Below are 22,835 nucleotides of genomic sequence, written 5' to 3' on the forward strand. Positions count from 1 at the left end.
TAAATCTATGAGTGTTCCCTTCTCTTATTTTCCCCAAAACCTCCATTGTTTTTTAAATATACCCTTAGGCTTGATCTTTCTTACTTTCTGTTGTGAATGAACTTAGTTCTTTTTGGAAGAGCTTCAAAGTATTCTATCTTACACCCACCTCTCCCTTTGGGAAAAATCTCTGATCCAGACTCTAGAGTTAAGAGTGAGAACAGTAATATGCTTCTTTCTGGGAAAAATACCTGCTTTAGGAGCTTGATGCTCCACAGAAAAGGAGGGGAAGCTGCAGCTTCTGTTCTTCTTGGTTTGCCTCTCCTATCATCGGGACCCTCACTTTACAAACTAACTGTGGTGAAGGCAATCAGGGCTCCTGGATTCTCAGTGTACCATACTTGAGGTAGATCCTCTGTCTTATGAATGGGGACTGGGTAGAATGTGGGGGCTTCACCTCTGGCTACATACACTCACCCCAAACCTAGCTTCTGCAACAGGTAACAGGTACCCAGGGGCAGGATGAGAGATGTTGATGCCCTACCCCTTCCGGAAAGAAACCATGGGCCTCTGATTGAGGGCTAGAGGGTAGGGTGCCTTATACTCTTGGCTACACATGTCTGTAGTGGAATTTCCATCACTCTGAGCTTGGGGAGGGGAGGGAATATGCAGACTGTACTTTAGCCAGAGCTCTCACTGTTTTTACTGAATTTCATACGTTTTCTTGAATAAGTGTTTCTTCGTTTTCTGTATACCCTTAGGACCATTTCCAGAGAATTGCCTTTTTAAATTTTATTTAAATTCAATTAGCATATAATGTATTATTGGTTTCAGAGGTAGAGGTCAGTGATTCGTCAGTCATATAATACCCAGTGCTCATTACATCCCATGCCCTCCTTAATGTCCATCACCCAGTTATCCTATCTCCCCATACCCCTTCCCTCTAGTGACTCTCAGTTTGTTCCTTATGATTAAGAGTCTCTTAAGATTTGTCTCCCTGTCTGATTTTGTCTTTTTTTATTTATTGACCTAATTATTATTTTACAATAATTTTCACCAGTGTCTACAGACTCCTTATGTTGCTATGCCAAAAGTAGAACCTCTGATACCATTTTTTACTAGATTCCTATCTCCTTTTCTTTTTTTATTGTGTCTGGCTGAAGTTTTTGAGTATTATGCCCCTGGTCTCATTTCCCCTCTACATTGTGGTTTTTGTTGTGAGATTTGTGTAGTCTGGTGACTTTTAGCAATGCATATGTTGAAGTAGAGAATTGATTGTAAGTTGGAAGAAAATGGATAAGAGATAGACCAACACCTACTCACCTACTAGCCAACAGAAAAAGTTGGTGTGGCTATAATAATGTCAGACCAAATAGACTTTATGTTAAGATGTATTACAAGAGATAAAAGTTATAAGTATTACATACAGGGGCACCTGGCTGGCTCAGTTGGTAGAGCATGTGACTTTTAATCTCAGGGTTGTGAGTTCAAGCCCCATGTTTGGCATGCAGCTTACTTAAAAACAAAACAAAACAAAAAACGCAAGTATTACATACAGCTAAAAAGGTCAATTTAACAGGAAGTTATAACAACCTTAAATTCACATGCCCCCAAAAATATTCCTCCAGAATACATGAAAGGAAGAGTTGCCAATCACATTGTAAAGGGCATGAATACAGAATGAAATAAAGGTGGCTATCTTTGCAACCTTCCACATTAATAGAAGAAAAAACGTAATTATAATACTTGATTAATCTATTAAAAAGGAAAAAAGCACTTCATTAACTCATAGAAAAATAAATACATAAATACATGATAATGTATATTTAAATTACATAAAGCAAAAATTAACAAAACTAAAGAGAAAATTTACAAATCCAAATTGCAGATAGAATTTTAACATATCTCTTTCAGTAACTGACTGAACAGGGCAAAACCCAAAAAGTTAAAGATACAGGAGCTCTGCATAACATAATTAATCAACTTAATTTAGGTGCCATGCTACACTAAACAACCTTTTCAAACATTATTTCCAAGTAATTATGGGCTGTTTACCAAGATAGACCACATCCTGAGCCTAAAGGAAGCTTCAGCAAATTTCATTGGATTGAACTCACTGAGAATACATTCTCTGATCAAAGAATAACCAAACTAAAAATCAAAGTTAACCTAAAAATCCCCAGATATTTATAAATTAAGTAATGTATTTCTAAATAATTCATAATTCACAGAAGAAAGCACACTGGAAACTTTAAAATGTTATGATCTGAATTATAATAAACATAGCAATCAAAACTATAAAACACTAGAGATAAAAATAAAAGATTAGATAAATGGATGGACATAGTGTATTCATGATTGAAAGTTATTAAGATGGTAATTCCTCCAAATCTATTCAATGGAATTCTGTTCAAATTTCCGGCCAATTTTTCAATTCTGAAAATTCACAAGCTGGTTCTAAAATGAACATGGAAATGCAAACAACCAATAAAAAAAGTAAGACACTCTGGAAAGGGAAGCAAGAATTTTAAGCACTGAGAATATCACATATTAAAAGTGGTCATAAAACCACTTGGTATTGGACAAGAATATGCCAGTACACAAATGATGTCCAGAGACATCTCTCCATGTAAGGTAACACGGTTTATAACAAATGTGCTTCTATGATGCAGGGGAGAAAGCTTGGTTATTTCAACAAATTATACTGAATTAATTAAATAACAATATGAAAAAAATGGAGGCATCTGGTTTCTCAGTCAGTTAAATGACCAACTCTTGGGACGCCTGGGTGGCTCAGCAGTTTAGCGCCTGCCTTCGGTCCAGGGCATGATCCTGAAGTGCTGGGATTGAGTCCCACATCAGGCTCTCTGCATGGAGTCTACTTCTCTCTCTGCATGTGTCTCTGCCTGTGTGTGTGTGTGTGTGTGTGTGTCTGTCTGTCTCATGAGTAAATAAATAAAAAAGTCTTTTTAAAAAAATGACCAACTCTTGATTTCACGTAAGATCACCATCTCAGGATTGAGAGATCAAGCCCCATATGAGGCTACTCACACACCATGGAGTCTGCTTGAGATTCTCTCTCTCCCTCTGCCTCCAACCCTCGCCCTGCACTCTCTCTCTCTCTCTCATTCTCTCTCTCAAGTCAATAAATCTGAAAAAAAGTGCTTAACTTCAACAATAATTAGGGATAAGTTAATTAAAGCTCTAATGGGATGCCACTACAAGCCAACTGGAATGGCTAAATTAAAAAAAAAAAAATCAAAACTGACAATACCACATCTACCAGTTACACTACTGTGGAGTCCAAAATGGTACAAATAACAACAACAAAAAATAGTTGGCACTGTCACAGAAATTGAAGATACACATTCTCTGACCTAGCAGTTTCACTCCTAGACACACACCTAGAAAACAGGCACATGTACACCAAGAAACATAAAGAAGCATGTTCATAGCAGCAAAATTTGGAAACTAATAACAACTGAAACTTCCATCAACAGTAAATGGACAAATAAATTGTGGTCATCTCCACAATGATGAAAATAGTGAAGCATAGATCCTCATATTGGTACAGATGAATCTCACAAAAGATGCTGAACAAAAGAATATATAGGAGTCAATTAAAACAAAGTTAAAAAAAAACAGCACATATATTTGAGTACTAAAAAGATAAAGAAAAGCAGAGAAATTAAAGCCAGGATTTGGTGGTTAGGGAGGAGTCTGTGATGGGATATCTTGGGGGCTTCTATCTGGAATGCTGATGCCATTCTATATCAACTGATGTGGGCAGTGGAGACATAGGCTTTTAAATATATATTTATAATACATTGACCTATACTTTCCATATGTGTATTATATCTTTTTTTTAAATTTTATTTATTTATGATAGTCACACAGAGAGAGAGAGAGAGGCAGAGATAGGCAGAGGGAGAAGCAGGCTCCATGTACCGGGAGCCCGACGTGGGACTCGATCCCGGGCCAAAGGCAGGCGCTAAACCGCTGAGCCACCCAGGGATCCCTGTATTATATCTTAAAATAAGTTTTTATTTTAAAGCTAAAAATGCTGGAAGAAAATAAATATATAGCTGAGAAAAAGTCTAGCTTCATTTTTTGGGTTGTCTAGTTTCTCCAACATTATTTTTTAAGTCATCTGAACTATCCCCACTGATTTGTGATTCCAACTTAAAACATATTTAATACTTACTCGCAGTTGAGAGTCAGTAGTGGTTATCGACAATCTGGTCTTGGTTTTTGGCCGGGATGAACGGACTTTTGCGTACGGGGTGGGGCTGGAGTGTGAATAAAGTAGAATAGAATTGCTGGGGAGGGAAGATGCGATAGTTATCGTCATGGGATTTATTTTTAAATAGGAAAATTCTAGAAACAGAACTGAAAAGAGAAAGGAAGTCTGTGAGAGGGTTGCCAAGTCAGAGTAAAGTGTCACCTGATACAAGAACTTTTGAATGAGCTCAGAGTAAAACTATTTGGAGGAGATCTAAGGAAGAGGCCGGGCCTGCAGGGTGGAGGTCTGTTACCCTGGGAGCCTCGCCCAAGGGTACAACTTTCATCCGCATCAAGTGGGTGGTCGCAGAGAGCTTGCCGAATGTTCTCGGAGATTTGACACACGGCTGTTTCTTAGTCGTGTTCGCCGCTTTATTTTTTCTTCTTAAACACCGATTAAAGGAAATTACGGAACGACGCGCGCGGACACGCTGGGTCTAATCTTGGCCGCGGGGGTCGCCGCCTTCTCCGCGAGCGGCGGAGGCGGGGCTGGGGCGGGGCTGGGGCGGGGCTGGGGCGGGGCTGGGGCGCTACCTGCGGGCGCCGCCCGGGGCGGTCCCGGGGTGGGGCTCGGAAGCCGGACTCGGACCCCCTCGGGCCGCCGGCGGGGCGCACCGGGCAGGCTCCCCACGCCCGGCGGCCGGGAGGTGCGCGGGGCGGCGCCAAGGCCCGGCCCCGCCCCTGGGAGGGGTGTCGCCCAGGCCCGGCCGCCCGCGGGTCCCCGCGCCCGCACTCGGCGCCCCGGGCAGCGGCAGCGCGGGTCGGAGCGAGCGGCGCGGCCGGAGATGCAGCGGGGAGCCGCGCTGTGCCTGCGCCTGTGGCTCTGCCTCGGACTGCTCGACGGCGAGTGCGGTGAGGCCGGGCGGGGCGCGGCGGGGCGCGGCGGGGCGCGGCGGGGCGCGGGAGCCTCAGGCCCCGGGGGCAGGGGGCCGGTGCTGGGCGCCGGGGGCCGCGGACACCGGATGGGGCGCGGCGGAGCCGGCCAGCGGGCTGGGGAAGGGCGGGCGGAGCCTGCGGACGGGCCGGGACCGCGGCGGCTCAGCGCCTTTGGAGCCGGGCCCGGCGCCCCGCATCCCCGCTGGGCCCTTCGCTCGCGCACTACCTTCGCGGCGCCGCACGGCCCTGCCCGGAGACCCGCCCGCGAACGGGACGTAGCCGTCCCCGCCGGGCAGCCCGGGTGCGCACTTCCCGGCGCCTCGCAGTCCGCAGAGGGCGCTCCCCGCAGGTGTCCACCTCCCCGGCCGGGGATTGCGGAGGCGGGGTTCTGGGGGCCGCGGAGACCCGCGCCGCAGGGCGGACTGGGCGCAGCTGCCCGTGGGAACTTGGGGATCTTGAGTTGGCGTCGCAGGACAGCGATCGGCGTGGCGTGGCGGAAGAGGCAGGATGCCCGCGCGCCCTGCACTGGGCGGGGCAGCAGCCTTGAAGGCCACACTCAAGAGCTTGGACTCCAAGGCAGGAGCAGCCACGGAAAGCTCATGAGCACAGGAGAGGCCGGGGTAGGGTCTGTGACAGGAATAGGACCAGAAGTTGCCCCTGTGCAGGTGGAGAAAAGGGAGTGTGGGAGATGAGAAAGGGAGCAGAGAAGTATCATTGCACAGAGATGCCAGGGCGTCGGTGAGGATAAGCTCTAGTGAGCCAGGCAATCAGAGGGTAGAGAGAGGGTCATGAGTCCCCCCCCAATGGCTGGGGAGAAAGTACTGGAAGGGCTGGGGTGGAGGGGTCCTTGCTATTTTTGAACACCGCAGATATTGAATATGGCTTGACATGCTTCCTCTTTTTTAATGATCCTCACAAGGGAGTGTTAGACCCATTTTACAGAGGAGGAAGCATAGAACAGGGACATATGTAACTTCTCCAATGCTCCCGAAGGCCAGCAATAAGAGCAGTAGTCAACCCAGGTCTGTAGGATAACAGAGCTCTCTATTCTCTATGCCTTCACAGGCTGAAGGGCAGAGGACAGGGGAGATGAAGGAGGTGTGGATGAATCTAGAGGCAGGATGGAGGAGGACATCTATCTGGCTGGGGCCTCTGAGTTGGGGCAGGTCAGAGATGAGGAGCTGCCCCTTTGCCCTTCCTTGCTCCCCTGCATCCAGCCCAGGGCCAGGCTCTCACAGATACTTAGTGTGCTTGCTAAGTGACCGAAGGAGTGTGGAGAGAGAAGTGAAGTGGGTCAGGCTGAGGAGTGGGAGAACCCCCTACACACCCCTTTGAGAAGACATCTAGCAGCCAGTTGGGTATAGTGCCTGAAGCTCAAGAGAGCCTGGGCTGGGGAGCTGGAAAAGGAGCAGAGCAGAGTCCAGGATGGGAGCTAAACGGGAAGAGGCTTTCAGGGAGACAGGGAACATTCTGCAAGGTGAGCCTGGTGTTGGGTGATCAAGAGATGGAGGAGGAAACAGGGATGAGGCTGGTCCTGTGGGGGAGTTCAGGTGGTTCTTACCTAAGTCAGACAGTGAAGAGGAGGAGAGAGGATGTTAGCTGAAGGGGCCCATGGAGGAGGGTGGCCTAACTGGACCATGGCATGGCTGGTGGGAAATGTGCCCTGCATTTGTCCTGAAGCTCCCAGCCTGATGGAGGATGCTAGAGCAGAAGCATAAACACTTTAAGTGTAACCAAGTGTCAGGGGAGCCAGAGTGGGTGGCCAGGTACTGGTAGGTGAGAATTTCAGGGATGCTGAAGCTTAACCCTCAAAGGTATGCAGTAGCCCTTAACCCTCAAAGGTATGCAGTAGCCCTACATCCAGATTTCTGTTCCAGCTCTTCCCCTAAATTCCTGGCTGTGTGGCCTGGGCCCCAACTTCCTCTCCCTGCATCTCAGTTTCCACATGCATAGCAGGGCAATGGGCAAGCACTTGAGAGGCTGTGCTTGGGCTGGACTTTATGGCTTGGGTCCTATTCTAGTTCCAAAAAGTAGTTCCTTGGCAATGTCCCTGTGGAGAGGGCAGGTGGCAGAGGACAGGCCCAAGAGGCTTTGTCTTCAGGGCTTAGTCTAAAGAGAAGCTGGGTTGCCCTGGCCTGAGGACTGGCCCTTGCTGAGGCTCGTGTGGCCAGTCATTGTGCATTCCCCTGGCTCTGTTCCTCAGCCCTGAGCTAGATTCAGGTGTGGACAGAGGTATGGGGAAGGGACGGGGCATGCCAGCCAGGGTAGGCAGGATGTGGGGGCCGCCTTACTTGGTCCTGTGGGCTGCTGGTTCCAGCTCAGTCACTGTGGCTGAAAGGCTCCCTCCCAGAAGAGGACCGTGCACAGGGCACAGTGCCCACACGACCAGGCATTAGACTGAGAATGACGTGCAACAAGAGGATTACCTGGCCAGCTTCCTGATGTTCCATTCCCAACCGGCCCCAGGCAGTGGGACCCCGACCCCAGGAAGGAGACTGCAGTTCTATGCAGGTCACAAGCCATGGTGCCTGCTCAGGGTGGCTCAGGGAGGATTTGGACCAGCTCCATCCTGCAGGGATTTCCTGAGTGCCAGACTAGCAGGAACGTAGGCATGGTATCAGACACCTGTATAGTAGGGACAAAAGTGCTCAGTGACCCCTTTGAGCCCCAGTTGGTAGCTGGGGGCTGCATAGGAAGATGGCATCACTTCTAGCTGAAGGCTTCCTGAAGGGATCTGCGGACTCTAGGGAAGGGAATTCCAAGTATCGAAAAGAACTCCTCAAAAGCGCAGTCAGGAAAGTCTAGAGGGGGCCACGGGTAGGGTTGGGGAGGTGAGGCAGCTGGAGATGGAGATGGTAGGAGCCAGCAGCACACCTAATAATGGAAAGTTCTGGGCCACGTCCCCTGAAGGCACGGTCAGAGGGGCAAACAACACAGGAGCCCACCACAAGGAAGATGAAGCAGGGGAGGAGGGGGCAGAAGGTGGAGGGATTGGGGTGTGGGGTAGGGGGATGTGTGCTAGTCTGTGGCTTAAGCCACAGAATGGGTCATGAAGGTTGTTTACTAGATGGGGACCCTGGGAGGAGGAGAGTATGTGGGGAAAGATGAGTCGCTGCCCTGGGAGGCAGGTCCTCCAAGAGATGTCCAGCAGGACTTCCCGGGAGACCCCAGTTGACCAATCTGGGCCAGATAAGGAAGGAGGACACTTGGGAGCACCTGACTGTAATAAGGCAGAGGGGAATCGGGGGATCCAGGAAAATTAAGTGGGTCTCAGCCACAAGGGCTAAGGTTCTTCTCTGGGTCTAGCCGACACTCCTCCCGCTGTCACTGGAGCGTAACCGTCCCCATTGCAGGTTTCTCCCTGCCTGTCCCCCCAGCTCTCAGGGGTGCCTCCCGGGGAGGCAGGGGTCTGGAGAGCCCCCTCACACTCCCTGCCCTAACTTCAGCCAGAGGCAGCCGACGTGTCCAGCTGGAGCCAGGGATTCCTGAGTTTCGATCCTTTTCAGACACTGGCTTCCTCTGGGATCTCAGTTTTCCGGCCAGGCCGAAGGGAGAAGTCTGGGAGCAGGAAGGTGCGGGCATTCAGGGCTGGCAGCGCCCGCCCCGCCCCCGCGCCCCAGGCCACCTCTGCCCCCACCCCTCGGGCCAGGCCCCCGATGTGGGCGGCCACGAGCAGGCGCAGGGCAGGGTGGCCAGTGGGGGAGTCCCGCCACGCGGCCAGGAGGTCAGCAGGGGTTCATGGGAAAGGACTTGCCGGCCACAGGAGAGGACATCCTGCCTGCGTTTCCCTCTTCCTGCAGCAGGAGCCCACGGCCCCGATTTAGCAGCGCTGGGGGGCCACCTCTGAGCCAGCTGGACTGTCTGATAACACCGCCCGTCCTGTCTCTGGGGAGCAGAGCCCTGACCCCAGGCAGGCCCGGGGCAGCTGCCTGGCACAGCTGGCTGCACCCACAGCTGTGCTGGGGCTGGGAGCTCAGATCTGCCAGGGTGCCCCTACCTCCAGGTCAACCTCAGGGGGTACTCAGGCAGCCCCTGCTCCCACTCAGCCCCCACCTCCCTCTCTGCTTCCAGAAATTGCCTCCAAGGTGCCCCAGCGGGACATCTCTAAAACACAGGTCTGATCTTTCAGTGGCACCCCCATTGATAAGCACCAGCTTCTTCTGGGGTCCCAAGGGCAACCCTAACCAGTCCACGTAGCCTGCCCCACCACACACCCCAGACCTTAGCACATGACCTTTCACCTGCTCTAGAGACACCCTGCCTCTCACCCTGCCCTTGGGGAGGCTGCCAAGAACTCCAGGCAGAGGATGGTGCTGCTTCAAGTGGGTGGGTGAGAGGGGGTTCCATTCCCACTTACTGTGTGCCCCCAGAGCATGGAATGTGGGCTTTCAGGAGGGATTAGAGGAAGCTCTTATCCTTCCCCAACTTAAAGCACCATCCTTAGAGCTACTGTAAGTTCTACCAAACAGAGATTCATTCATATTAAGCAGCACACACGCACCCACAGATGCATATTTGAAGTGTCTAGCAGTGGAGCCTCCCCTCAGTGTAAAATGGTTAATTAAACCATTTTACCCTAGGGTTTGTGAAGGCTTTAGCTCCATATCACAGGCTTATTGTGTCCATTTTGGAGATTAGGAGTTAAGGCCAGAGGGATGAAATGGCTCACAAGGTGCTAGAGAAGCTTTGTAGGAATGTCAGGCATCAGCTATCTGGTCTCAGATGGCATGGGGGCCCAGGGGTTTGAAGGGACAGGTGGCTGTCCACATTCCCCAAGGAAGAGTCTGGGTGGGGGAGGCAGGTGCAGTCCTAAATTTCTGACCACCTCTTGGACATTTTTACCTTGATTGCTCCAGAGACCTTTCAAAAGCAGCATGCCCCACAGACACGTTGCCTTTCCCCAAGTCCACCCCTGACCAACACGCCTACCTCAGTGCCTACATCTCCACCTCTGTCCCTCACCTCCACACCTGCCCAAACACTCTGTGCTGTCCCTTTGCTCCCCAGATCCTCACGGGGAGTCGGGACAATCACAGGCCAATCTCATGCTGGGGATACCACCACGAAAGGCAAACATAAGCCCCCTTATCCTTGCACTAAGCAGTTGTCAAATGCAATGAGCCAACCACTGCGAGGGTTGAGCCCCTCCCCCCACAATGAGAGGGCCTCAACATGTGACACTAGGGTTGGAATGGTCACCAGTCATCTGTAAGGCCATGCAAAGAACACAGCTTTTGCTCCCAAGTAGCATAATGGTGTTAGGTGGGAGAGGGCCTTGTGTTCTAGAGAGAGAATCTAACCATTGGGTAAAGTCTGAACCAGTGAGGAGAGACTGGTGTGGGGAGACACTGGCGTGGCAAGCCAGGGGATGGACGTTGAGGCAGGCCAAACAGTGGGTTGGAGAGGCGGGGTCTGGAGTGGGGCTGTCCCAGGATCTGGCTCTCTGGGTGGAAGGCGTCCACTGCTAGGTGTCTGAGCGCTAGAAGTACAAAGCACTTTGCCAGAGGGGCAGGGAGAGAAGAGGGGTAAGCCTGGAGCTCCCAGCTACCCCGCCTTTGGTGCTGCCTCTGAGAATGGATATGACTTCGTGACCAGTTAATTGCCTGTGGGGGATGAGTGGCGTCAGGAACGCTTAACAGATGACCGCCAGCCGCTAAGATGGCAAACCTAGCAAAAGGGAGAGCCAGTGCTTCCAGGACTGGTGGAGAAAAGGTGGTTCGATCAGCTTATGGCCTTTACATTCCATAAACTGCAGAAATGCAAGGAATGCAGACACGTAGAGTCAGGAGTTGCTTCCCATAATCCTGTCCCCTGAAGATCATCTCTGTGCCTTTGTCTTCTCAATTTCAAAATGACAAGAATAGCACCCACCTCAGGGGGCATTAGAAGGGTGTGGTGTGCACAGGTGCAAAGCCTGGGCTGACACACAGAAAGTGCTAAATCCATGTTTGCTATTATTATCCTAACAGGATGTATGGGGGAAGCAGAATTTGGGAGTCAAGGAGTATAAGCATTCTTCTATCACTGTGAGCGCCTGTTTGCCTATTTGCCCACACCCTTGCCAACATGGGAATTCTCTATCCTTGAAACACTTGCTCATCTTGTAGGGTGGAGAGTTGTGTGTGCCCTGTGGCTCCAGGTGTCCTGCTCAGTGGTGGGTGTGGTGCGGTCTGAGGGGTGGAGGTTCCCTGCCAAGAGACATTTTGGAAGCCAGGTGCCCCTCAGGACTAGGGCTCAGGAAAGCGACCCAGAGAGGGTGGAATAGCTCAAAAGTAGAGGTGGAGCCCTGGAGGCTGCCATCACCAGGAGAAGGGAGCACACCAGTGAGCAAGGCCAAGAGCCTCTGGCTGGCCTGTGACCCAGGACCCTTTGCTGTGGCCTCATTGCCCCACATCTGTTCCATCTACCTGACAGCTCCAGGTCACCCATATTCCAGCCTTGCACATTCCTTCTGCCCTGTGTGTTCTCCTGAGCCAGCGAGCTCCTACTCAGTCCACAAAGCACTTTTCAGCTCCTCCTACCAGCAAGGCTTTCTCTGACCCCACACTGCCCCCTCCCCACTGCAGCCTGCTGTGACATACAAAACACTCAGCAGGCAGTGACAGCCAAGGGCCCAGTATGCATTTGTTCTTGACGTAGTATTATGTTGTTTGTGTTCCTGATAATTCTGGGGACGATTCTCATTTTGCAAGTGGGAAAACCGGGGCTTGGAAAGAGCAAGTCAGAGAGTGGCATCATGGAGCACACAGTCAGGCTCAGGGGGCCCCAAGCACATCCTGGGAATGAACAACCCCTCTTATCTCAGCCTTCTCAGTCTTGTAGGGTCAGGGGACTGTGGCCTCTTGGCCCTCACCCTTGACCTCTGGAGGCACAGAAGTTAGCTGCCAGGTATGGGGGGACTCTAGGACCGAACACCCTTGTGATTCTCCCTCTAAGAGTGAAGGGAGAGCAACCTGGAGCAGGTCTCCCCAAAACTGCCCGGCTCTCAGACAGATGCATAGAGGCCCCAGGCCCAGCCTCGCCTGGCCAGCTGTTCCCCATGTTCCTTCTTGGGCTCACCTCCGTCCTCCTGGGCACAGCTGTGAAGGAGAGTTCAGATGAGACTGGCATGACTGCCACATAGTCCCCATCCCCCACAAGGTGACCATGGCAGTTGTCTGCAGTAAGAAACTGTCAGCATGTGGAGGGATACCCCTGAGCTCACAGACCATCCCAACTTCATCCCTGGGTTGGCCATCCATGCTGGACCTGAGGACAGAGCAGTGACCAATGACGGGGCTGGGGCAAGGACAAGGCACTCAGCCTTAGGTCTCCCAGTGAGTAGCAGTAGCCATCATCTAAGCACTGGGCACTGAGAGCAGGAAAGAATAAAGGACACAACGTGAGGCCTGCAGGGAGGTGGGCAAGGCTGGCAAGGATGTGGTAGATGCTGGATGTGGCAGGTGCACTGGAGGTTGAAGCCGGCCAGGAAGGTGGAGCCTGTTGGGATGGACTTCACCCTGGAGGCCAGGCCAAGGGCATGCACAGTTCCCAAGGGCCACAGGGACCCGGTGAATGTGTCTTCAGGCCATGACGCCCCTCTGGGCCGAGGGACCAATTGGAGGCCAAAAGGGAGGCTGCTGAGGAATAGAGAGGCAGGTAGTTCTGGGAGAGTAGCGGCCAGAGATGTGAGGACTGGGACCTGGGCAGGGACAGGCCCAGACTCGGCCAGACATGAGCTCCTGCACAGCTGCCAGCCCACTGCCTCCGTGAGTCCTGGGGCCTCAGTTTCCTCATTGCCAACTGGCCTCGGATTCTTCCCTTCCTCCTGGGCTGTGTGAGGAGCAAAGGAAGCAACGACTGCAAGGCTATGGTCGACTGCAAGGCTATGGTCGGTGCCTCATATTCAGGACTTCCCACACCCCCGCCCCCTGCCACTTGCCCCTCACCCAGGATCCCAGTGTGCTGCTCTCACAGCCGGCTGCCTGTGGCTGACGCCAAGGTCCCCACCGCCCAAGGCTGCTGACAGCACAGAGAAGAGAAGGTGTGCACTCTGGCCTCTCCGACCTCTGCCCGGCGCCTGCCCCGACTGCTCTGTTGCAAGCTGGGGTCCAGGGCCGCTGGCCAGGGGAAGGAAGAAGCCAGTTCCTGGGCCAGGAACAGGAAGGCAGGGGGAGTGCAGCAGAGGCCAGGATGACAGCGCTTCCTGCTGCGGGAAAGGAAGGACAGTGGGGACAGACAACAGCCAGTCAGGAAGGATGCATCTTCTTTGGGGTTGCAGGTGGGGGCTGGGCAGCGTGGAACCTCTGGGCAAGGCAGTCATTGGGTCAAACCTGTCTTAGCTGCTGAGCATTCTAGGGTACACGTGGTCACCAGGGAGCTTGGTCTATAAAAATGGAAACAGGGTCTAATCTAGTTCCAACATAAAGGACAACCTGAGGTTTAGCCAGCCAGTCAGCCATTCACCTATCCTTCTATCCACTCACCCATCCATGCATGCATGCATCCATTCATCCTTACATCCATCCATCCATCCATCCATCCACTCCTCCTTCTATCTATCCATCCACCTATCCATCTATACGTCTATCTGGCTACCCCCCCTTCCATCCTTTCATCCATCTTTCCATCCATTCATCCACCCACTCACCTACCTGCCCATCCATCCATCTGCCTGTCCATCTATTCTTCTTCTAGCCTTCCTTCCATCTTTTCATCCATATATCCATCCATCCATCCACCCACCCTTCTATTCCTCTATCTGTCCATCTAACAATACAGCTAGCCATCTTTCCATCCACTTATTCATTCATCCATCTATCCATCCACTCATCCACTTTTTCATTCAACAAGTATTTATAGAGTCTTAGTTCTGTGCCAGGTACTGTGCTAAACATGCGGTGGGGTTAAAAAAAAAAAAAAAAAAAAGAGAAGCACATCCTACAGCTGCTCCCATATGGGGAGATGGGAGCTATCAAGGAGAAGCCTTGGGAGGGGTGAAGAGGGTGTGGGTCTGATGTTCAGCATCAGAAATGTGGGACCCAGGATGTCTGGAGGGTGTCCAAGTGCAACAGCGACTGGGTACTTCAGGCTGGAGGTGAGAGGACAGGCCGTAGAGACTCTGGAGGTATCTAGACACTTAAGGGAGAGATCTACAGAAAAGAGACTGAGGTGCTGGGCAGAGAGAAAGGAGGAAGACAAGGCAACAGTGAGCTCACAGAAGGTAGCAGAGGAGGTGGTAGCCCTATTCCCTGCCTGGAGTGCCCACTGGTCCTGCAGCATGGAGATCATGGGATGCCTTGACTCCATAAAGCATCTGCACCCCAGAGGGAGGATGAGCAAATATGAGAGGAGGGGACAGCAATGAAGGGGAATAGGAAAGGGGGCAGGGCTGGAAGGGAATAGAGGATCAAGGAATTTGGGAGGGGAAGGGTTAGGTATTTATAGGATGGGAGATGGAAGGCTTGGCTTTGGGGAGTATCAGAAGGTTTCCAGGGCCCAGGCAGGGTGTGTGGAGTTTGGATGTGGGAAGATCTCCATCTAATGGCTTTATTTCATTAATGCTGAGAGTGAGGGAGGAGAGAACACCCTGTGCTTCAGTCCAAGGGCCCATTTAGGATCTGCCTATAGGACAAGAAAGGAGGGGTGGGGTAGCAGCATAGGGCTCTGGCTTTGCACTGCATGCTGAGCCACTGAGGGCCATGGTGGTGCCACAGGGTTGGAATGGAAGGTGAAAAACAAGGAAACAATCCGATTAGTGGACCAAGGGCCATAATGTGCCAGGACAGGGATGAGGCCAGGAGAGGGTATCTATGGAGAGGAGTCCCTGGACTGGGAATTTTGATGAGGCTGAAGGACTTAGCGGTGGTAGGACAAGGGCACCTAACAAGAGGCAGATGAGATGGGGAAAGCAGCGCAGGAAGGCAGGAACTTGGTGGTGGTGTAGCTTCTGATAAGGACCAGGTCCAGGGTGTGCCCAGGAAGTGAGTGGCTGACAGGAGGAGGGAGGACAGTGGAGATGAGGACCACAAAGGCCAGCATGCTGGTGAGTCATCTGTGTGGATGTTGAAATCATGGGGAACAGGATGGCCTGAGTTGGGGTGATGGGAGCTGGAGAGGCAGGAACAGAGAATGAGGGGAAGTAACAGGACTGCAGCTGCTGACAGCCTTAGTGGGGAGCAGGTGGTACCATTAGAGAAAGGAGATGACCGCAAGGAGCTTCCACTGCCAGGCATGTGCAGGGGAGAGCACTACTACCTCTGGGGCAGGAGTCCTTAGGAAAGTGAGGTTTCAATTAAGCAGAAGGGATGGAGGAGGACAGTCAGGTCCACAGCAAAGTCTGCTGATCATTCAGGGCCTGGTGGACGTGAGTGAAGACAGGGGCACTGGGACAAGAAAAGAGAGACTTGTACAGGTGGATAAAGGGTTGCCAAGGACAATGGATGGTCTCTCTGTTTAGTATAGTGATATGGACGCTTCCTTTGGTAATATGATAGCCTCTGGGAAGGGAGATCCTACAGGCCCCATTCCCTATCCATCAGCCCACTCTAGCATCCACCCTTCCATCCACAATCCACCCATCCATCCATTCCTATCCACCCACAGTCCAACCATTCAGACCCTATCAACCCATCCACCTACCACCCTTTCGTTTACCCATCCACTATCCACCCATCCACCATTGATTCATCATTCCATCCATCCACTATCCATCTACCCACCATCAATCTACCCACCTATCCACCCACCCATTTATTCATCTGATCATCCATCACCCATTCTACCATTATTGAATCTTCCATCTTCGGTGTGTATCTTCTCTGTACTGAATTTAGGAATGTGAAGAAAACATAGCCTCTCCCCAATGTGAGCAGAAAACCATAATTCAGTCTGAGAAGTGTTCTAACAGTAGGGGCCCAGGGAGCCAAAGCTGCTTGAGTAACACTGATTGCCCCACCAGGGGAAGAGATGTATGAATTGGGCCCAGCGCGGGGGGGGGGGGGGGGGGGGGGGGGGGGGGGGGGGGGGGGGGGGGCTCCCATTAGGAAAGGAAATACAAATGTCCAGGGATAAAAGACAGGTGAAGACAAGACTTCAAGATATGAAAAGTCTGGCACTTTGGGACAAAGGTGAGAGCTCTGTACCTCTCAGAAATGTATCCGGAGATGAAGCTGGAGAGAAGGGCAGTGGGCAGAGTCCTGGCATCCCCCTACTTTATCCGGAAGCAAAAGGGAGCTGCCCAAGGAAGTGGGGCTGGCATCTGCCACAGCTGCATGGCCAGGGGTGCCAGGTGTGTGCCTTGGATGTGTACCCCAGGGGACCATGGGCCTCCCTGGGTGTCCCAGGGCAGTGCTGCAGGCCTCACCATGGGCATGCACAGGCCTGGGGCAGGTGGGTGCTGGCAACCATGCCTCTCCTCTGGTGCCCACACACTAGCCTCAGGCCTGACCCCCAACTGGTCCACTGGGAGGGCCCATTCTCTCATCCCCTGCAGGTCCAGACCCAAGCCCACTGTCCCTCCTCTTCTATAGCTCAGAGGCCAGTTGTCTGCTTGCTGTGGCTTTATTCACCTTCCATTCCCTGGAAAATCCTATTTTTCCTTCAACACCCAGGCCCTAACTCCTAGAGGGGAGCTTTCCCTTTGCAGAGCACCCCCTTCCCAGTAGCCTTGCCTGGAGGTGTGCAGTGGAGGCTGGTGTGCATGGAGGGCTAACACTCACCCTAGGGAGGATGAATCTGGTGGCAGAGCCCCCTGGCCTGACTGCCAGGAAGGGGTGCACTGGGTTCAGGCTGGGTCAACAGTGGCCAGGTGAGTGGCCTTCTGAGGGTGGTGGTGCAGCCCAGTAAGAGGGCCTCGTTTTCCCTGTCTGTACAATGAGACTAGATGTTCAGTGAAGACCTTCTCCTTCTGACCTGCGTGGTGGGGTGCCTAGAAAGTTTTGGCCAGCAGGAGGCATGGAAGGGAGGGGCGAGCCAGGCCCTGGCCAGTGGCCATCCTGTCCATGTGATCTGAAATGAGATCTTGGTGTACACAGCATGCCGTCCTGGTGCTGCCTCCTAGGGCAGGTCAGGGTCAGGGTGGTGTAAAGCCAACTAGGTGGAGGGTCCCTGGGATCCACGTTCTGCAATTAGCTGTCAGGGTGGGACAATGCTGCATCAGGGAGCTGGGCCAGAGAGGACAAAGGAGCTGGATCTGTGGGACTGGAGAGGATGGCAGGCTGGGGCCAGTAGTGGTCAGTGCCCCCCAGGAGGACAGGGACACAGGGGGAGGGACAGGACACAGCCCTGGGCCTCCAGCCACACAGTCCTCTCTTCCTGTTGTCTCAGGATGGTCCTGGCAGGATGCATCTGCCAGAGTTCCATGTCCAGACCTCCCCCAAGGCTTGCTCCTACCCCTACCGGGATCGCACGCACACACACACACACACACACACACACACACACACACGCCCATGGGCACGCACACACTGACATGCCAAAGACATGCATACACATCCACTCCATAGGCACACATATCCACACCCACAAGTACAGACACATACATACACACACGCACACGTGCGCACGGACCCTCACCTATCAACATGCACACAGGCGGGGGCACACACTGCCCTGCCAGGAGGAGGATGGTGGGCAAGAAACTACATGGGCAGCAGGGCAGCAGGAGGGTTTTCAACCAGGCGAAGCAGTTAATTGTGCGATTGGGGCCAAGCCCTGGGAGGGGCTTGGAGGAGTGGGAGGAATGAAGGAACAAGGCCAGGGATTAGGGGGGAGCTAGGGTAGCTGGAGGGGGCTGCAAGGGTGAACAGAAGCATATGGAGCCAAGGACATGAGGTAAAGTCCACAGGACCTGGGAAAGAGTGAGGTCATAGGCAGAATTTTGGGGGAAGGCCGAGGCCCTTGGTTCTGGGCATCTGGGGAGGGTCTGCACTGTAACACCAGTACAAGCAGTGGCTGTGCATCTGAGGTTCAGGAAGGAGGGGCCTCAGGCAGACATGTGAGGGTCACAATGCCAAGGTGACACATTCCAGGTCTCCCCCAGTGTAGGATCAGGCCTGCAGTCTCCCCAGTCGACTTCATGCTGACAGCTCAGCTTATGTGGGGCCAGAGATTGGGGTTGGGTAGGTCAGGGCTCACTGGGGTCTGGGACCTGTCTGCTGCCAGGGCCAGGAGCTGGGGCAGTCTCTGCCCCAGGAAAAAGTATACTCTTAGTACTGGATTGACGTCACCATGTGAACTCACGACCCAGCACCACACTAACCCTGTCTTCCACCCCAGGCCTGGCAAGGGGCTACTCCATGACCCCCCCAACTCTAAACATCACGGAGGAGACACACATCATTGACTCCGGTGACAGCCTATCCATCTCCTGCAGGTACTCAGACCTCAGCCAGAGAAATGGGCCTGGGTCCCCACCCCAGGCCAAGGGGACCGGAGAAGGCCAAAGCAGGAGGTAGTAGAGGAGAGCCCAGAAGGCAGCCCCTCCCCGAGGCAAAGGGACCTCAATGCTTAGTGGGGCTCCCTGGTCACCTGGGGGTGGGCACCCGAAGGCATGGACCATCCTTGGCCCTGCAGACACCTTGCAGCCACTCCCACCTTGCCCACACTCGCACCTGGGACACTTCTTGCCTACCTCCCAGGTCACCCTGCATGGACCCCAGATCCCCTACATCCACCCCAGCCACCCTCCACTGGCACCAGGCCCACCCACCCAGACTGGCCCCGTTACAGTCCCTGTAGCCCCAGGGATGATCAGCAGGCTTCTCTTCAGGCCAGCCTACCTCATGCAGGCCTAGGAGCCAGTGAGCCCCAAAATTGGGCTGATCTGATCTCTGGATGAGATGGGCTGCAGGCAAGGCATGGCCCCAGGAAGGGTCCCAGGGACTGTGCCCTGGGACCACAGCTGGGGCCTCTGTTATGCTCTCGTGTCCTCTGCCAGGGGGCAGCACCCCCTTGAGTGGTCCTGGCCAGGGGCTCAGGAGATGCCAGCCACCAGGGAGAAGGATGGCGAGGACATGGGAGTTGTGCAAGACTGCGAGGGCACGGACACCAGACCCTACTGCAAGGTGCTGCTGCTGCCCGAGGCACACGCCAACAACACAGGCAGCTACCGCTGCTACTACAAGTACATCAAGGCCCGCATCGAGGGCACCACAGCCGCCAGCACCTACGTGTTTGTGAGAGGTGAGGGGACCCAGGCTGCCTGGCCCCGCAGCTGCCCAGGAGACATGGGCCAGGGGCTTGGATCCTGGAGCGGTAATCTGCACTTGCACCCCCCGGCCCCATCCTGCAGACCCTGGAGGGAAGGGATGCCCGACTGCCCCTCACCTGAGTGGAGGACCCCCGAGCCCCGCCTTCCCCTCTCACAACCTGCTCCCTCTCCCCAGACTTGGAGCAGCCATTCATCAACAAGCCAGACACGCTCCTGGTCAACAGGAAGGATTCCATGTGGGTGCCCTGCCTGGTGTCTTTCCCCGGCCTCAACATCACGCTGAGATCGGTACAGCCCTTATCCCCAGTCCCAGCCCAGGATCCAGCCATCCTGTCCCATCCCGGGGAAAGGTGCCCACTGGTCTGGCTGGGAGAAAGAGTACTGACGGCCACCGTGTCCCTGCAGCAAAACTTAGCACTGCAGCCTGATGGGCAGGAGCTGGTGTGGGACGACCGCCGGGGCATGCGGGTGCCCACGCCACTGCTGCGCGATGCACTGTACCTGCAGTGCGAGACCACCTGGGGTGGCCAGGCCTTCCTCTCCAATCCCTTCCTCGTGCATATCACAGGTAGGGGCCGCCTGCACTGCAGGGCCCTCCCCCAGTGACCACTGCCCACGTCCCAGGAGAACTGCAGGAGGAGGACGGGGGATCCCCCAAATCCCAGTGGTGGGGCCGGCCATAGGTGCCACCACTGATCTTGGTGGGCGCCCTGCGCATGCCATCCCATGAGGAGCATGGGGGTCACTGTGCATGTATCACCAGGCAATGAGCTCTATGACATCCAGCTGTTCCCCAAGAAGTCGCTGGAGCTGCTGGTCGGGGAGAAGCTGGTCCTGAACTGCACAGTGTGGGCTGAATTCAACTCGGGTGTCACCTTCGACTGGGACTACCCAGGGAAGCAGGTGAAGCCGACGGCCCCACCACGGGCCATACTGGAACCATCCCCAAAAGTCCTTGTCACTGCCTACACCTGCCCTATGCCTGCACTGTCCCCAGGGGGTCCCCATCACTGGCCACGCCCTCCTAGCCTCTGAATGGAAGAGGTGTGGACCCAGTCCCGCCTCAGAAGCCCCTGTCTGATGAAAGGGGCTACCCCAAGGAAAATTCTAGGTCTGGGCCTAAGGCTTCCAGGCCCACTTCTGGGCTGGGGTATGTGCCCTGGGCATTCAGTTCTGCCAGAGGCCACCTGCTCTGACCCTGGGCTTCCCCTGGCTGTGGGTAGGCAGAGCGGGGTAAGTGGGTGCCAGAGCGGCGCTCCCAGCAGACTCACACAGAGCTGTCCAGCATCCTGACCATCTACAACGTCAGTCAGAATGACCTGGGCCCCTATGTGTGTGAGGCCAACAATGGCATCCAGCGATTCCGGGAGAGCACCGAGGTCATCGTGCATGGTATGGCTTGCGGCTGGCTCAGGTGTCAGTCATCAGGCCTGGGGCCCCGGGGTACTTGTGCAGTGGGGGCAGGGGCAGAGGTCAGGGTGCACCTGAGCAGTGTGGAGTCTAGCCAGAGGGAAGGGAGGGCAATGAGTAGACCCCAGGAGGGCCCGATCTGCAGGCGTCTGGCCCCTGGGCGTGCTGGATCGTGGCTGAGAGCCCCTGAGCAGTGGTGGGTCAGTGCCTTCAGGCCCCGACTTTACACTGATGCCTCCCATCTGGCAGAAAAGCCCTTCATCAGCGTCGAATGGCTCAAGGGTCCTGTCCTGGAGGCCACGGCAGGAGATGAGCTGGTGAAGCTGCCTGTGAAGCTAGCGGCATACCCTCTACCGGAGTTCCAATGGTACCAGCCCTGGTCCCCTGCCTCTCGCTACCCACCAGGTCCAGCAGGAGAACAGACCACCGGGCAAGAAGTGCAGCATCCCCCTCCCATTAGGGTCTTTGCCCTGAGACCCTGACAGGGACTTGCCTCTGAAGACACTCTAAGGAGTGTGCACCTAATACAATAATTAAGCCAGAGGGAAAGTTATCTTGCTACGAAACTGGGCAAGCTTGCACCTACGGGGCTGCTCTATGTGTGGGTGCAGTGGGCACAGTGCAGAGCTTTAGCTTACTGGTTCCTGCACCTGCTCAGTGTATTGGAGGGCCCTGCCAGTGGGAGGGTGTTACAGAGCTCTGGCCTGCCCAGCAGAGTAGCTTTGGGTTTCCCAGGCCTCCCTGGACAGATTTGTCTCCCCGAGGACCCTCCTACCAGAAGCTGAGATGCCACAAGGGTTCCACAAACTGTTGTAGAGAAAGGCTCAGGGCCAGGCCGGAGCTGTGTGGCAGTAATCAAGAGTTTCCAGGAGGCCCACAGGCTCCATTGTCCCAGCTCTGGTCTGTGAACTGAGAGTAAGACCTCTCCTATGGGATGTATCAAAGGTCAGTGAGGCAGTGAGGGAGTCCCTTAGTGATGGTCCACCCTTGCTAGGTGCTCCCAGAGAGCTCCCTAAGAGCTCAAGTTGGCATAGCATCCCTACACACACCCTTGGGTCATCTGAGCAGTCCGTGTGGCCCAATGCTGGAAGGTCACACTCTAGCCTGACCCCCCCATGGTACAGACAGGAAACAGGTGGGGGAGGGGACAGGGCATTCCTACCTGAGTACTGAGTCCCCTGGGAGGGTTCTGCTTCATCCTTTCCCCGATGGCCAAAGGAGCCCTGCCCTTCCCAGCGTGGGGCACCTCCCTCCAGGCAGGATAACCTTTTCTGAAAGCCTGGGGCTGAGCAAGCAGAGGCCCCAGACATTGTCAGCTGGGATCTCACTGTGCTGGCCGTGGGCTTACAGCAGGCTTCTCCTAGGAGGGCCCCAGGATGGCCTGGGCCTGGTATAACCCTACATCTGAGGCCACAGGCTCTGGGCTCCATTGCAGGGGTACCTAATATAGGACCAGCATTTGGGGGGCAGGGCACAGCCTGGAGCCTCCTTCATATATCAGCCTCCTAGAGACACCTGGAGCTCTGCCCTCTGCCCCCGAAGGCCAGCAGGACTGCTCCTGCTCTGAGAGGGAAGCCCAGCTCTTCATTCAGGGTCTGGCTGCTTCTCACCATTCCCACTACATCTGGTTTTTCTTCTCTCGCTTGACCAACATCTGCCTCCAAGAAGCACTCAGCTGGGCCCACTGTCCACTGAGACACCTGCCCCGGGACCCTGTAGCACACAGGGGCCCACTCTACTAGGTTGTCAGGCGATGATTATGAGTACGTGAATGGATGGAAATCTAGTGGACAGATAGGCAGGCCGGTCCTCCACTCCCGAAGCACTCTGTGTCTGGGGCAGTGCTGACACGAAATGCCGTAACTCCGTTCAACCTCGCGACCCCTGCAAGAAAGTGCATTGTTTCCCCAGTTTTCAGATGAGGACACTGGGTGCCCAGGCCCATGAGAGGGCTTTCCCCTGATCATAGATACAGCAGGTGGCAGACTCGGGATTTTGCACCAGAGCCTGGCAGACCACATGGCCTCGGGTCTGTTCTGCCCTGCCCTGCTATGTGACCCCAGATGAGTCATGTCCCCTGCTTTCATCCCCCTTCACT

The 22,835-nt window shown here is 54.2% G+C and overlaps 1 protein-coding gene, 1 long non-coding RNA gene and 1 other non-coding gene across 5 annotated transcripts in view; 2 read left to right on the forward strand and 1 right to left on the reverse strand.

Moving 5' to 3' along the window:
* Window positions 1-838: 838 nt before the first annotated feature.
* LOC106559446 lies at window positions 839-8,674 on the reverse strand. Of its 2 annotated transcripts, none has more exons than XR_005366477.1 (3): window positions 7,563-8,674; window positions 4,184-4,298; window positions 839-2,436 (listed from the first exon to the last, which is right to left on the reverse strand). It is a non-coding gene; the product is annotated as an uncharacterized LOC106559446 (long non-coding RNA). The 2 variants fall into 2 exon arrangements; XR_005366478.1 differs by lacking the exon at window positions 7,563-8,674 and adding an exon at window positions 4,424-4,687.
* On the forward strand, window positions 1,413-1,485 carry TRNAK-UUU. The gene has a single exon. It is a non-coding gene; the product is annotated as a tRNA-Lys (tRNA).
* FLT4 (fms related receptor tyrosine kinase 4) overlaps window positions 4,983-22,835 on the forward strand; it is a 39,553-nt gene continuing 21,700 nt past the window's right edge. For both annotated transcript variants that reach the window (XM_038551705.1, XM_038551703.1), the window contains exons 1-8: window positions 4,983-5,112; window positions 18,394-18,490; window positions 19,055-19,299; window positions 19,503-19,615; window positions 19,733-19,895; window positions 20,091-20,230; window positions 20,551-20,719; window positions 20,987-21,104. In XM_038551705.1, coding sequence (XP_038407633.1) covers window positions 5,046-5,112; window positions 18,394-18,490; window positions 19,055-19,299; window positions 19,503-19,615; window positions 19,733-19,895; window positions 20,091-20,230; window positions 20,551-20,719; window positions 20,987-21,104 — 1,112 coding nt within the window. In that variant the 5' untranslated portion in view covers window positions 4,983-5,045. The remainder of the gene's footprint in view (window positions 5,113-18,393; window positions 18,491-19,054; window positions 19,300-19,502; window positions 19,616-19,732; window positions 19,896-20,090; window positions 20,231-20,550; window positions 20,720-20,986; window positions 21,105-22,835) is intronic.

The sequence above is a fragment of the Canis lupus genome, chromosome 11 (genome assembly GCF_011100685.1).
Source record: "Canis lupus familiaris isolate Mischka breed German Shepherd chromosome 11, alternate assembly UU_Cfam_GSD_1.0, whole genome shotgun sequence".
NCBI classification, from domain to species: domain Eukaryota; kingdom Metazoa; phylum Chordata; class Mammalia; order Carnivora; family Canidae; genus Canis; species Canis lupus.